Raw genomic sequence first — 15,183 nt, 5'->3', positions numbered from 1 at the left:
TCGCTGTAGTTTTGATTTGCATTTCTCTGATAATTAGTTGAGCAGCTTTTCATGTGCTTCCTGGCCATCTGTCTGTCTTCTTTGGAGAAATGTCTGTTTACATTTACAAATGTCTTCTGCCCATTTTTGGATTGGGTTGTTTGTTTTTTTAATAATGAGCTGCATGAGCTGTTTATATATTTTGGAGATTAATCCTTTGTCTGTTGATTTGTTTGCAAATATTTTCTCCCATTCTGAGGGCTGTCTTTTCGTCTTGTTTATGGTTTCCTTCTGTGCAAAAGCTTTGAAGTTTCATTAGGTCCCATTTTTTTATTTTTGTTTTTATTTCCATTACTCTAGGAGGTGGATCAAAAAAGATCTTGCTGTGATTTATGTCAAAGAGTGTTCTTCCTATGTTTTCCTCTAAGAGTTTTAAGTGTCCAGTCTTAAATTTAGGTCTCTACTCCATTTTGAGTTTATTTTTGTGTATGGTGTTAGGAAGTGTTCTAATTTCATTCTTTTACATGTAGCTGTCCAGTTTTCTCAGCACCACTTATTGAAGAGACTGTCTTTTCTCCACTGTATATCCTTGTCTCCTTTGTCATAGATTAGTTGACCATAGGTGTGTGGGTTTATCTCTGGGCTTTCTATCTTGTTCCATTGATCTATATTTCTTTTTTTGTGCCAGTACCATATTGTCTTGATCACTGTAGCTTTGTAGTATGGTCTGAAGTCAGGGAGTCTGATTCCATCAGCTCCATTTTTTTCCCTCAAGACTGCTTTAGCTATTCAGGGTCTTTTGTGTCTCCATACACATTTTAAGATTTTTTGTTCTAGTTCTGTAAAAAATGCCATTGGCAATTTGATAGGGATTGCATTGAATCTGTAGATTGCTTTGGGTACTATAGTCATTTTCACAATGTTGATTCTTCCAATCCAAGAACATGGTATATCACTCCATCTGTTGGTATCATCTTTTTTTTGCGGTACGTGGGCCTCTCACTGTTGTGGCCTCTCCCATTGGGGAGCACAGGCTGGCTCCGGACGCACAGGCTCTGCGGCCGTGGCTCATGGGCTCAGCCGCTCTGCGCCATGTGGGATTTTCCCAGACCGGGGCATGAACATGCGTCCCCTGCATCGGCAGGTGGACTCTCAACCACTGCGCCACCAGGGAAGCCCTGTTGGTATCATCTTTAATTTCTTTCATCAGTGTCTTACAGTCTTCTGCATACAGGTCTTTTGTCTCCTTAGGTAGGTTTATTCCTAGGTATTTTATTCTTTTTGTTGCAATGGTAAATGGGAATGTTCGCTTAATTTCTCTTTTAGATTTTTCATCATTAGTGTATAGGAATGCAAGACATTTCTGTGCATTAATTTTGTATCCTGCAACTTTACCAAATTCATTGATTAGCTCTAGTAGTTTTCGTGGCAACTTCAGGATTCTCTGTATATAGTATCATGTCATCTGCAAACAGTGACAGTTTTACTTCTTCTTTTCCAATTTGTATTCCTTGTATTTCCTTTTCTTCTCTGATTGCTGTGGCTAAGACTTCCAAAACTACGTTGAATAATAGTGGTGAGAGTGGACATCCTTGTCTTGTTCCTAATCTTAGAGGAAATGCTTTCAGTTTTTCACCATTGAGAATGATGTTTGCTGTGGGCTTGTCGTATATGGCCTTTATTATATTGAGGTAGTTTCCCTCTATGCCCACTTTCTGGAGAGTTTCTATCATAAATGGTGTTGAATTTTGTCAAAAGCTTTTTCTGCACCTATTGAGATGATCATATGGTTTTTATTCTTCAGTTTGTTCATATGGTGTATCAGATTGATTGATTTGCATATATTGAAGAATCCTTGCATCCCTGGGATAAATCCCACTTGATCATGGTGTATGATCCTTTTAATGTGTTGTTGGATTCTGTTTGCTAGTATTTGGTGAGGATTTTTGCATCTATATTCATCAGTGATATTGGTCTGTAATTTTCTTTTTTTTGTAGTATCTTTGTCTGGTTTTGGTATCAGGGTGATGGTGGCCTCATCGAATGAGTTTGGGAGTGTTCCTTCCTCTGCAATTTTTTGGAAGAGTTTGAGAAGGATGGGTGTTAGCTCTTCTCTAAATGTTTGATAGAATTCACCTGTGAAGCCATCTTGTCCTGGACTTTTGTTTGTTGGAAGATCTTTAATCGCAGTTTCAATTTCATTACTTGTGATTGGTCTGTTCATATTTTCTATTTCTTCCTGGTTCAGTCTTGGAAGGTTATACCTTTCTAAGAATTTGTCCATTTCTTCCAGGTTGTCCATTTTATTGGCATAGAGTTGCTTACAGTAGTCTCTTAGGATGCTTTGTATTTCTGTGGTGTCTGTTGTAACTTCTCCTTTTTCATGTCTAATTTTATTGATTTGAGTCCTCTCTCTCTTTTCTTTATGAGTCTGGCTAAAGGTTTATCAATTTTGTTTATCTTCTCAAAGAACCAGCTTTTAGTTTTATTGATCTTTACTATTGTTTTCTATGTTTCCATTTATTTCAGCTCTGATCTTTATGATTTCTTTCCTTCTGCTAACTTTGGGTTTTGTTTGTTCTTCTTTCTGTAGTTCCTTTAGGTGTAAGGGTAGATTGTCTATTTGAGATTTTTCTTGTTTCTTGAGGTAGGATGTATAGCTATAAACTTCCCTCTTAGAACTGCTTTTGCTGCATCTCATAGGTTTTGGATCATTGTGTTTTCATTGTCATTTGTATATAGGTATTTTTTGACTTCCTCTTTGATTTCTTCAGTGATCTCTTGGTTATTTAGTAATGTATTGTTTAGCCTCCATGTGTTTGTGGTTTTTTACGTTTTTTCCCCCTGTAATTGACTTCTAATCTCATAGCGTTGTGGTCAGAAAAGATGTTTGATATGATTCCGGTTTTCTTAAATTTACTGAGGCTTGATTTGTGACCCAAGATGTGAACTATCCTGGAGAATGTTCTGTGCGCACTTGAGAAGACCATGTAATCTGCTGTTTTTGGATGGACTGTCCTATAAATATCAATTATATCTATCTGGTTTATTGTATCATTTAAAGCTTGTGTTTCCTTATTAATTTTCTCTTTGGATGATCTGTCCATTGGTGTAAGTGAGGTGTTAAAGTCCCCCACTATTATTGTGTTACCTTCGATTTCCTCTTTTATAGCTGTTAGCAGTTGCCTTATGTATTGAGGTGCTCCTGTGTTGGGTGTATATATATTTATAATTGTTATATCTTCTTCTTGGATTGATCCTTTGATCATTATGTAGTGTCCTCCCTTGTCTCTTGTAACATTCTTTATTTTAAAGTCTATTTTATCTGACATGAGTATTGCTACTCCAGCTCTCTTTTGATTTCCATTTGCATGGAATATCTTTTTCCATCCCCTCACTTTCAGTTTGTATGTGTCCCTAGGTCTGAAATGGGTCTGTTGTAGACAGCATATATATGGGTCTTGTTTTTGTATCCATTCAGCAAGCTTGTGTCTTTTGGTTGGAGCATTTAATCCATTCACGTTTAAGGTAGTTATCGATATGTATGTTCCTATGACCATTTTCTTAATTGTTTTGGGTTTGTTTTTGTAAATCCTTTTCTTCTCTTGTGTTTCCCACTTAGAGAAGTTCCTTTAGCCTTTATTGTACAGCTGGTTTGGTCGTGCTAAATTCTCTTAGCTTTTGCTTGTGTGTAAAGCTTTTGATTTCTCCATCAAGTCTGAGTGAGATTCTTACCGGGTAGAGTAATCTTGGTTGTAGGTTCTTCCCTTTCATCACTGTAAGTATATCATGCCACTCCCTTCTGGCTTGTAGAGTTTCTGCTGAGAAATCAGCTGTTAACCTTACGGGAGTTCCCTTGTATGTTATTTGTCGTTTTTCCCTTGCTGCTTTCAATAATTTTTCTTTGTTCTTAATTTTTGCCAGTTTGCTTACTGTGTGTCTTGGCGTGTTTCTCCTTGAGTTTATCCTGTATGGGGCTCTCTGTGCTTCCTGGACTTGGGTGGCTATTTCTTTTCCCATGTTAGGGAAGTTTTCGACTATAATCTCTTCAGATATTTTCTTGGGTCCTTTCTCTCTCTCTTCTCCGTCTGGGACCCCTATAATGCGAATGTTGTTGCATTTAATGTTGCCCCAGAGGTCTCTTAGGCTGTCTTCATTTCTTTTCATTCTTTTTTCTTTAGTCTGTTCTGCAGCAGTGAATTCCACCATTCTGTCTTCCAGGTCACTTATCTGTTCTCCTGCCTCAGTTATTCTGCTATTGATTCCTTCTAGTGTAGTTTTCATTTCAGTTACTGAATTGTTCATCTCTGTTTGTTTGTTCTTTAATTCTTCTAGATCTTTGTTTAACATTTCTTGCATTTTCTCGGTCTTTGCCTCCATTCATTTTCTGAGGTCCTGGATCATCTTCACTCTCATTATTCTGAATTCTTTTTCTGGAAGGTTGCCTATCTCCACTTCATTTAGTTGTTTTTCTGGTGTTTTATCTTGTTCCTTCATCTGGTACATAGCCCTCTGCCTTTTCATCTTGTCTATGTTTCTGTGAATTTGGTTTTTGTTCCACAGGCTGCAGGATTGTAGTTCTTCTTAGGTGGGGACTTCCTGTCTTGCTCACACTGTGATCTCAGAGACTCTCATAGTGTCTAGCTCATGTAAAGTTCATTTCTGTTTCCTTAGTTAATTAGTTAGACCAAAAGCTTTAAGTACTTTAAGCGTATGCTTAGAAACTCAGATGTGTTCATTTACGTTGCCCACATTTTTGCAGTAGTTCATGGGTGACCGTGCAGATGTTCTTTTGCAAAATATGGATTTATACTAGGTTAGATCTGACTCTCTGAAGTTCATAATGAAACACCAGGGAGTTTCTCATTTCTCACAAACTGTTTCAGATTTATGGAAAATAGTGTCATGTCTACTTCTTATTTTCTCCAAATTGATAAGGCTAACCCATGAGTAATCTACCTCACCACATATTTTTGGAAAATGTTTCACACTTAATTGATAAAGGCATCCCCAAAACCATATGTAATATTAAGTAATGCTGTTAAGTAAAACTGTGTAAAAATATCAAGAAATGTTCGAATTGGTAGAGCTTCTATTTTAGTCTGCTGTGTGCATGTGTGTATAAATTTTCTTTTAATTTTCTTTAGACCCAAGGAGGCTAAGGGCTGGTTTATGTTGCCTTAAATATAGTAGCTTAAGACAATACTTCTGTTAACAAAAACCCTATTTATTTTGAAAAAAAGTGACTAGTATACATTTATTTGTCTCATTTGTATATTTAGAATTTCTTTTTTAAAAGATGGAGGACTCAAAATTGCCAATGTGACTAAAGCTGATGCTGGAATTTATACGTGCATAGCAGAAAACCAGTTTGGGAAAGCAAATGGCACAACACACTTGGTGGTTACAGGTAGGTGCATTTCTGAGACATTGCTTTACAGGGAGATACACTGTGTGGTATGTTATTAAGATCAAAGATAAAAATGTTTTTCACAATATGCAGTGCACTACGAAGGTCGACCTTACGTTTGCACTTGTGTTTTCTCTAACAAGTGAAAGTCAAGGGAACAATCCTTAATATTTCTTTATACACCACGGTGTGTACCAGGGACACGTGAGTTACCATGCTGTCAAAATGGGCAGTAGAATTATAAGTAGCATATGTGGCTGGTCTGCTTTTATTTCGTGCTATTCTAGTATGTCAGATCTTTTGGGTACACTTTTTCCTTTCCATTAGCTTTGATATTTTCTGGAGATGTTTGAGTCCATGGAATAACCCTTGCTATCAAAAAGAGTCACTTAGAATTGTGGATGTGTTTGTTCATTTATTCATTGAAGAAAAGCATTGAGTATCTACCATGTGCCAGGTGCTTGGGTTATTCAGTAACAAACTGACAAAGAATGCTGCCCACATGAAGCTTACCTTCTACCAAAGGTAGAAAGAAAATAAGTGGTAGGAATATAAGGCAAGGAAATTCTTAGAAGGAAAGAAATTGCAAACGATTGTAAAATACAGAGGAGTGTTTGGGAGAAGTAAGCCTGGAGCATGAACCCAAGTGATCAGAGAAGGAGAGATGTGAACAAAGATTTCGTGGAGATGGAGTTCAGTAGATTTCTTGGGGACAATCATGTAGAGGTTTTGTAGACTTTGTTAGGACGTCAGCTTTTAGTTGGCATGAAAAGTCGAGGTTAGTGCACAGTTTTGAGCAGAGGAATGAAATGATGGGAAATATATTTTTAAAGGATTGCTCTAGCTGCTCTGTTGAGAACAGACTGTGAGGAGTCAAGGGTCGAAGTGGGAGGAACGTCAGGAGACATTGCAGTAATCCAGGTGGGAGTGATAATGACCCAGATGAGGGTGGCAGCGGAGCAGTTGATGGGAAGGGATTCGATTCTGCATGTATTCTGCATGTAGAGTCAGTAGGCGTTGCTGGCAAACTGACTGTGAGGTCTGAGAGAAGGAAAGAGAAGGATGCCTGCAGAGTGTTTGGTGAACAACAGGAAGAGTAACAGTCAAAACAACTGAGATGGGAAAGGCTTGAGGTTGCACAGGTTTGGGTAGGAGGGAGATTGTTGTTGTAGAAAACATAATCACTACTTCTTTTGAAGACTTTTGCTACAACGTGGAGCAAAGAAATGGGGAGCAGCGCTGGAAAAGTGGAGTCAAGGGAAGCTTAATTCCCAACTATGGAAGGACTATGGTGATGATAGAAAGGACATTTGCATTTGGGAAAAAACAAATTAGTTAACATTTTAACTTAGTATCCTACCTATTCTAAACATTTTTGTAGTCTTTCAGAAGTTTGAGTCTATTTAAATTTTGGTAGTAATACATTTTCCAGTCATTGAAAATACAGTGGTTTCTCTTTCTACTGGTATATTTCATGAAGCAATAAAGCTAAAATGAAATTGATTTTGTAGTAGTATTGTAACCCTTGTTTACAGGTGACTTCAATTTTTGAACTTCAATATCCCATAAATTTAGATACCCTAATTCATTTAACAAGAATTTGTGTATCCAATGAAATATGTTATGAGTCTGCATCAAAATGTCTCTTTCCATCTTGAAGACTTCATGATACAGAGGTGTATATATGTATATAGACACATATGTATGTCTACACACACATACATACTATGTTAGATTAACAGTCTGCCTGTTGAAAATTGCTTTCATCAAAATAAAAACGCTGAAGTTTTACTTAAAACTTTATTATTTCCCCAATAGAACCAACAAGAATAACTTTGGCACCATCCAACATGGATGTCTCAGTGGGCGAAAGTGTCATTTTGCCCTGCCAGGTGCAACACGACCCCCTATTAGACATCATGTTTACCTGGTATTTCAATGGGGCCCTCACAGATTTTAAGAAAGATGGATCTCACTTTGAAAAAGTCGGTGGGGTAAGTTGTGACACTTTCCTCATGCTTTTTACATCTGTCTCTGACATATTGTCCCTAAAGGAACATCGGGCACATACCTGTTACTCCAGTAATATCTGTTCTGTGAGTGAATCGGGGGTTGCAATTCTGTAATGATCTAATTTTATTATAGTAATTACCAGAAAGTGAGCATATTTACTTCAACCCGTAAACTATAATTTTAATTAAAATTGATGTTTGCTGTGTTTATATTAATTGTTATTTTGCACGATACTTTTGTCATTAGTATTCCACAGAAGGGAAAGTGTTCTTATACAACTGTTTATTTTCAACGTGATATATTATGAAGTTGAACGAAGTCACATTTGCTAAATGCCTTCCATGTATCAGGCCGGGTGCTTCATCCCAGTTAATCCTTGCAATGACACTGGATGTCAGTGGTAAGCATTGCCCTTTTACAGGTGCATAAACTAAGGATTTGTAAAGATATTAATTTGTCCAGGGCCACTGAGCTAGCTAGTTGTGGAACTTACATCCAAGCCTAGATCTGTGAGTCCCCAAAACACAAATACTTTCTCTTGTTTCATTCTGTCTCCTCGTTTGCGATGGTTCTATGCGAGGAAGAATTACAGATTTCAAGGGAAAACAGACACCTTGAGGAGAACTGTTAAGAAGGAACGCAGTGTTGTGAACCGTACAGACTAACAGCAGGCCTCGCACCTGGCCACATGTCTGTAAATCCATCGTCACAAGGCCAGTTTCCCTTGCAGTCCTGTTTTCTTTGACACAGGGTTTAGCTTCGTTCATTTTGGCTAAGACGTCAGTGGTACATCATAGTAGAGTCTGGGTTTTCTCCTTATGGACAAAACGATATGATGGTCAATTCAGCTATATTTATTTTAAAATATTTCTTGGGAATTCTCTGGTTGTCCAGTGGTTGGGACTTGGCACTTTCACTGCCATGGCCCGGGTTCAATCCCTGGTCGGGGAACTAAGATCCTGCAAGCCACATGGCCAGGTCAAAAAAAAATTTTAAAAAAACCCACCACCAATATTTCTTCTTCAATGTATATATGTATATACATGGGGCCTATTAATGTGTTAGGGTTGTGTGCAACTTGAAAGGATGGTGTGAGGACTTGAATTATGTTTCCTCAAAAGAAAAGTTCAAATCCTAAGGCCTTAGTTGTGATAGGATTGTGGTAGAGGCTAATAATAATAGGATTATTAGCCTCTGCCCCTGGATCCTGGCACAGACCTCCTAAAACCCTTGGAATTTCCTGCGTGATGAAATATTTTTTTGTCCTAATGAAGTGACGCTGTGGGCTCCTGGATAGTTTCAGGATGGTCACCAGAAAGACCAAGCCATGATTAGAAACTTGGAACCTTCAGCACTCCCCATGGATCATAAATTCAGTGCCCAGCCCCTCCATGCTTCAGGAAGGAGGGAGGGGCTGAGCACTGAATTTATGATCGATCAGGCCTATGTGATGAAGCTTCCATAAAAATCCCAAAAGTAAAGTACTTTTCATCACAGAGAGCTTCTGCGTTGGTGAACGTATCTACACGCGAGGTGGGTGACACACTCCACCTCCACTGGGATAGAAGCTCTTGTACTTGGAACCCTTCTGGATCTCACCCTATCTATCTCTTCATCTGGCTGTTTAATATGTATCCTTTATGATACGTAAAGTATCATAAAGTAAATAAATGTTACCCTGAGTTCTGTGAGCCATTCTAGCAAATTACTGAACCCAAGGAGAGTGCCATGGGAACTTCAGTTTATAAGTGGTTGGTCAGAAGTACAAGTGACAATCTGAGACTTGCAGTTGGTGTCTGAAGAGGGGCCAGTCTCAGGGGGCTGAGCCCTTAACTTATGGATCTGATGCTAACTCCAGGCAGATAGTATCAGAATTGAATTGACTTTTGGGACTCCCCCACCTGGTGTTGGAGAATTGCTTGGTGTGGAAAACACACACATCTGGTGCCAGAAATGTGACGTGTTCCGAGTGTGCGTATAGTATTGACTGTAAAGGAGATACAGAAGAGTGCCCTTTACACTAGTACCTCAGAATGTGGCCTTATTTGGAAAGGGTTGTTGCAGATATATGTAGTGAAGTTATGATGATGTCATACTGGAATAGGATGGGCCCTAATCCAGTATGACTGTTGTCCTTGTAATAGGAGGGAAATTTAGGCACAGACAAACACACAGAGGGGAGAATATAGACACAAGGAAGATGGCCCTGTGAAGATGGAGGCACAAGTCACAGAATGCCTGGGGCTGCCAGAACCTAGAAGAGGCAGGGAAGAAGGGTCTTACCCTAGAAATTTGGGAGAGAGATCTTGATTTCAGATTTGTGGACTCCAGAACTCTAAGAGGATAAAGTTCTGTCTTTTGAAGCCACCCAGTTTGTGTTACTTTGTTACAGCAGCCCTAGTGACCCACTACAGCTGGTCTTTAAAAAAATTAAATTAAATTAAAAGCGATATTTAGATACCTAGCCACAATTAAGTACAATTTCAATGCTGTTTCTATGTTCTATCATCTGGCTTACTCCATTTTCGAAATTCTAGTTTTCCAAATTGTTCTGACTGATTCAAGGCTTTCAAGAACTTCACCAATTGCTGCAAACCATTGACATTTCTTTTACTATTGCTTTAAATGCTTTATTTTTTACTTTTATTTTCTATTTATTTATTTATTTTACATCTTTATTGGAGTATAATTGCTTTACAATGGTGTGTTAGTTTCTGCTTTATAACAAAGTGAATCAGTTATACATATACATATGTCCCCATATCTCTTCCCTCTTGCGTCTCCCTCCCTCCCACCCTCCCTATCACACCCCTCTAGGTGGTCACAAAGCACTGAGCTGATCTCCCTGTGCTATGTGGCTGCTTCCCACTAGCTATCTATTTCATGTTTGGTAGTGTATATATGTCCATGCCACTCTCTCGCTTTGTCACAGCTTACCCTTCCCCCTCCCCGTGTCCTCAAGTCCATTCTCTAAGTCTGTGTGTTTATTCCTGTCTTACCCCTAGGTTCTTCATGACATTTTTTTTTTATTTCTTAAATTCCATATATATGTGTTAGCATACGGTATTTGTCTTTCTCTTTCTGACTTACTTCACTCTGTAGGACAGACTCTAGGTCTATCCACCTCATTACAAATAGCTCAATTTCGTTTCTTTTTATGGCTGAGTAATATTCCATTGTATATATGTACCACATCTTCTTTATCCATTCATCCGATGATGGACACTTAGGTTGTTTCCATCTCCGGGCTATTGTAAATAGAGCTGCAATGAACATTTTGGTACATGAGTCTTTTTGAATTATGGTTTTCTCAGAGTATATGCCCAGTAGTGGAACTGCTGCTTTAAATGCTTTTTTTTTTAAGTCACTGATTTCTTCTGTCACAACAGGAAAAGGCATATGCCAGTATCCTCAGCCAACTCTTTACTCCATACTTAGGGTTTATCATTTGCCTTTCCTTGGAGACGAGTCAAGGGAAAAAAGAAAAGGCTAGAATGTTACCTTCACTGCTGTAACACAGCTCTTGCCCTAACTTTAATTCATAAAGAATTTGATTTGAAACATTAATTGCCTTTGCTGTATAATGTAGATAGCACCGTGATTTATCTCCTCGATCGTGAACTGTTGATAATATTGTATCCAATACAATGTCCTTCGTCTGCACTAATGCTAAAGAAATACACATTTAAAGACTAAAAACCCAAAGTACTTTGATTTGATTTTTTTAAATTAATTTATTTATTTTTATTTATTTTGGGCTGTGTCAGGTCTTAGTTGCGGCACGCAGGATCTTTCGTTGATGTGCCCGGGCTTCTCTCTACTTGTGGCGTGCCGGTTTTCTCTTCTCTAGTTGTGGCGCGTGGGTTCCAGAGCTTGTGGGCTCTGTAGTTTGCAGCACGCAGGCTCTCTAGTTGAGGCTCGCGAGCTCAGTAGTTGTGGTGCATGGGCTTAGTTGCCCCACGGCATGTGGGATCTTAGTTTCCTGACCAGGGATGGAACCCGAGTCCCCTGCATTGTAGGGTAGATTCTTTACCACTGGACCACCAGGGAAGCCCCAGCAGTTTGATTTTAATATGCATCAAACATCCTCAAACAAACATTTCACTGACACTGAGCTAGATGGCTGCTTTCTCTAAGAGGGTCTTGGAATTAAATATATTCAAGGTAATACTTTAACTTAGCTGCTCCTGTGCTACTGATAGGTTCTACGTAAGGTATTGAGTCAGTCATCTCTCTACAGGAATCAAGTATCTGAAACATGAAACTGCATGAATTAACCCTATCACTTGCCAGTTCTGGTCTTTTTCTAACATGTTTGTTCATGGCCTATGAATTTTTTTATTGACTTGTGCCATTAGTAACTTAGTATTCTCCCATCAGTATAAAATGTAAGCCATACAAGATGACATTACCCTTAAGCACAGGCAATTAAGTAAATTGCTCTCCTACTGCATGAGGAGGGAATCATACAACAGCTCTTGTCCTCTGTGTATTCATTGCAGCATTCACGTTAATACCTAGGAAGTCTGCTTGTCTTTTATCCCAGTGTGTTCATAGATATATCCCCTGTTTCCAAAAGCAACAAAATGTGAGGGAGAGAGAAGCCGGTAACTGGGAAGGTTGCTTAGAAAGCTGGATAGTGTAGGAGCCATGTTTTAAAAAGAGGGTGGGTAGTTTAGAAAATGGAAAATCTAACTGACAGCTTTCAACTGTTTCAGCCACTTGTCATTGAGACGACTCTGGGTATTCAATATTCATTCATTCATTGTAAACAAACAAACAAACAAAAAAAACCCACACCTTTTGGGGAAAATCCAAAAGCTCCAATTTAGATCAGATCTGTTGTGTAGACTTGCGTGTCATGCCAAAGGAGTGTGATGACGGTGTTGGAGGAGGGGAAATTGTCACATCCAGGGACTCGCTCAAGTCCTTGGGACAGACCTCCAAGTGAGGGTCCTTGGCTTCAAACAGGAAGGAATTCAAGAGTGAGCCAAAGTAAAGTGAAAGCAAATTTATTTAGAGGGACACATTCCATAGGCAGAATGCGGTCCTGCTTAGAAAGTGAGAGTGGCCCCAGGGCCTGGGGTTGGTCTTTTTTTGTGGGTTGAGTAATATCACATGCTAAAGAGTAGGAGGAATATTCTTGCTATTCCAGGAAAGGGTGAGGATCTCCAGGAATTGGGCCACTTTTAGTATTAAAATGAAGGTATAATGAGCTAAAGGTCGAGGACCAGACTGTTCTCCATGCCACCTTGGTTTCAGCCGGTTCCAGCCAGTTTTTATCACATCCTAAGGGCTGCACCCCTTCTTCATTTATCTAGTGGCTGTATCCTGTCCCTTTCCCTCCTGTCTCAACAGCAGTTATAGGTTTCTGCACTGTCAGAATGTATAGCATTCAGAAGAGCTTATTAAGCCAAGCGTCCAAAGCAAACTGACACATCACAGAGGAGAAATATGGGTCAGACACAGGCTTTGTTCCATGGGACAAATCAGCGCTGTATAAATAAGTCAGCAGTAAAAGGCATCCACTTAAGTCCATTGTTTGCCAAGCAAATCTTGGTTATAGGCAGAGTGTGGTGTAATTAGAGAAGCAGGGGATTTGGGTTCAGATACAGGTGTGGTCTAGATTCTGTTGCTTACTAGATGATGTCCTTGCATGAGTAACTTAACTTTCTGTTCCCCATTTTCTGGTTTCTTTTCACATCAGTTTTTAGTATTTGCCATGTTCCCTCCCACCACAAGATTTTGCACACACTGGTCCCTCTTCCAGGAACATTGTGCTCTCTCCTTTTGGGCTATATCTAGGTATCTCCATATGTAGTTGTGCATATATAGGTAAGAATCTATGTAGTTATGTGTATATAAATTTCATATATGCACAGTAATAGGAAGAGACACAGTCCCAACAATATGTCTACGGTAGCATTCTATCATAGCCATGTTTAACCAACAGAATTCCACTCCATGCAAAAACAAAAAAAAGAGAGAGAGAGAAAAAAAAGAGATTGCATCATTCACCCAGTTCCCAGTATAACATCTTTCTTTCTCAGCTTTTAAATATATCGAAGCTTCCACTGACAGGAAAAAGGAGATAATAGCCCCCAAATTCAAGAGAAATGAAAGAACATTTTTGGCTGGTACCTGAGGATTTAGGGGCCTGGAAATGTAAGTATGCTTTTAAGAGCATTCAAGAATAATTTGGCTTGCCTTGATAAGCTAACCTTTGGACTTAGACATATTACATTATGGAGACTGACTGTAGCTAGGAACTGTTGAACCTGAACACCCCAGAAGTTCCCTGTATATTGTAAGGATGTTTAAATAGCTATGCTTTGATAAACTTGATGTGCGGCAGATACTTTAGAAATGAGGAATGTATAGAGCCAAGCTATAGAGCTTCACTATAGAGCTAAAAGCTCTTCGCTATAGAGCTTTTATGGGATTGGATCTATGATGAATTAGAATGTGTGTGGATAAAAGTCACTGGAAGCAGTAAGAGGTTTAGCAGTGACAGCCCATCTGCGACTCACTGAACTGGCTGCTTTCGGTGTGCTTTATCTCCCACAGGCCGCAATCTCAGTCTAGTGCTTGAGAGCTTGAGACCTGATGTATTTCCCAGCTCTCAGTGGCAGAAAAGAGTATCTTTGAAAGAAATCCTTTGTGTATAGTAATACAATATGGTCACCTTGACTTGATTTATTTCATAGAATTACTTGGGTGTGAGAACTGAAAGTTTGACAATAGCAGTTATTTTACAACACAAAATTCTGTAAGAGGTTTTGTGTGCATTGTAAATACAGAACTGAGGTAAAGCACTCATTCAAACACTACCTATGGTGACACACTGCGTTTGTAAACATCTCCCACTTAGAGTGTCTTATAAATTTTATATCTTGTCCAAATGCAAAATATAAACTGACTTGGAAGGATCCTTTAGAGAATACATCCAGTAATGAGTCCATAAAAGTTGGGAATTAGACCAGGGGAATTAATATTATTCATCTTGAGCATATATCCCTGAAGCCCAGCCCCTCCCACAAAGCTATTTGGGGATGAAAAAACAAAGATTCTCCAATGCCTATTGGAAACGGGGAAATGCACAAAAGAGTTGAAGTTGAGTTTATTTCACTAACTCATTGTTTGCTCAGCCAGACATCCTAGAGTCTCAGTTCCTACCTAGGGTATGATTAGTATCCCAGGGCTGCGTTTATTACGTACAATGTTAAGATGAATGGTCCAATCCACCCCTAGTGGAAACCCTGTAAGATTTAAATTTATAAGAAGATGAGCAGAAGTCAAACCAAGTAACATGTAACTTGAATTAAAACCCATAAAGACAGCGGAGTTAAAACAAAAACCAAGGCTGTACATGAAAAGATGTGCAAATATTTATCAGTCGATTCAACAAAAAGAAATACGGTAACAATTACTAATTTAAAAAATAATAAGAATTCAAGGCAAGCCTTAAGAGTAAAAATGGTAAGTTTATTTTGGAAAAAGTTTGCTCTGCCATGCAGGGGTAATAATCATAAATCATAATATTCCAGTTAATGTACCATTAAAATATATCAAGTCAAAAACAAAGAGAAAATGAGAAACTAAATTGTCATGTAGTCTGCTGAGAGCTCCTCTTTCAACCATCAACAGATCAATTTGCCAAAAATCAGAAACACAATTTAATACTATTTTGTAATGGAAGTAACAGATACACATAAAAAATTGATCCTAAAAATAGAAAATACACATTCCTTTTCATCTTTTTCATACCCTTGTAAATTTTA

General features: G+C 38.7%; 1 protein-coding gene across 1 annotated transcript in view; it reads left to right on the top strand.

Moving 5' to 3' along the window:
* Nucleotides 1-15,183, top strand: part of CNTN3 (contactin 3) — a 243,292-nt gene that overhangs the window by 170,876 nt on the left and 57,233 nt on the right. Inside the window, exons 11-12 of the mRNA XM_022572541.2 lie at nucleotides 5,262-5,389; nucleotides 7,208-7,383. Of these exons, the coding sequence (XP_022428249.2) occupies nucleotides 5,262-5,389; nucleotides 7,208-7,383 (304 nt within the window). The remainder of the gene's footprint in view (nucleotides 1-5,261; nucleotides 5,390-7,207; nucleotides 7,384-15,183) is intronic.

This window comes from Delphinapterus leucas, chromosome 10, assembly GCF_059928025.1.
Source record: "Delphinapterus leucas isolate spDelLeu-1000000601 "Yukka" chromosome 10, BTC_Dleu_Yukka2, whole genome shotgun sequence".
NCBI lineage: Eukaryota > Metazoa > Chordata > Mammalia > Artiodactyla > Monodontidae > Delphinapterus > Delphinapterus leucas.
This window is presented reverse-complemented; position numbering and strand designations above follow the sequence as displayed.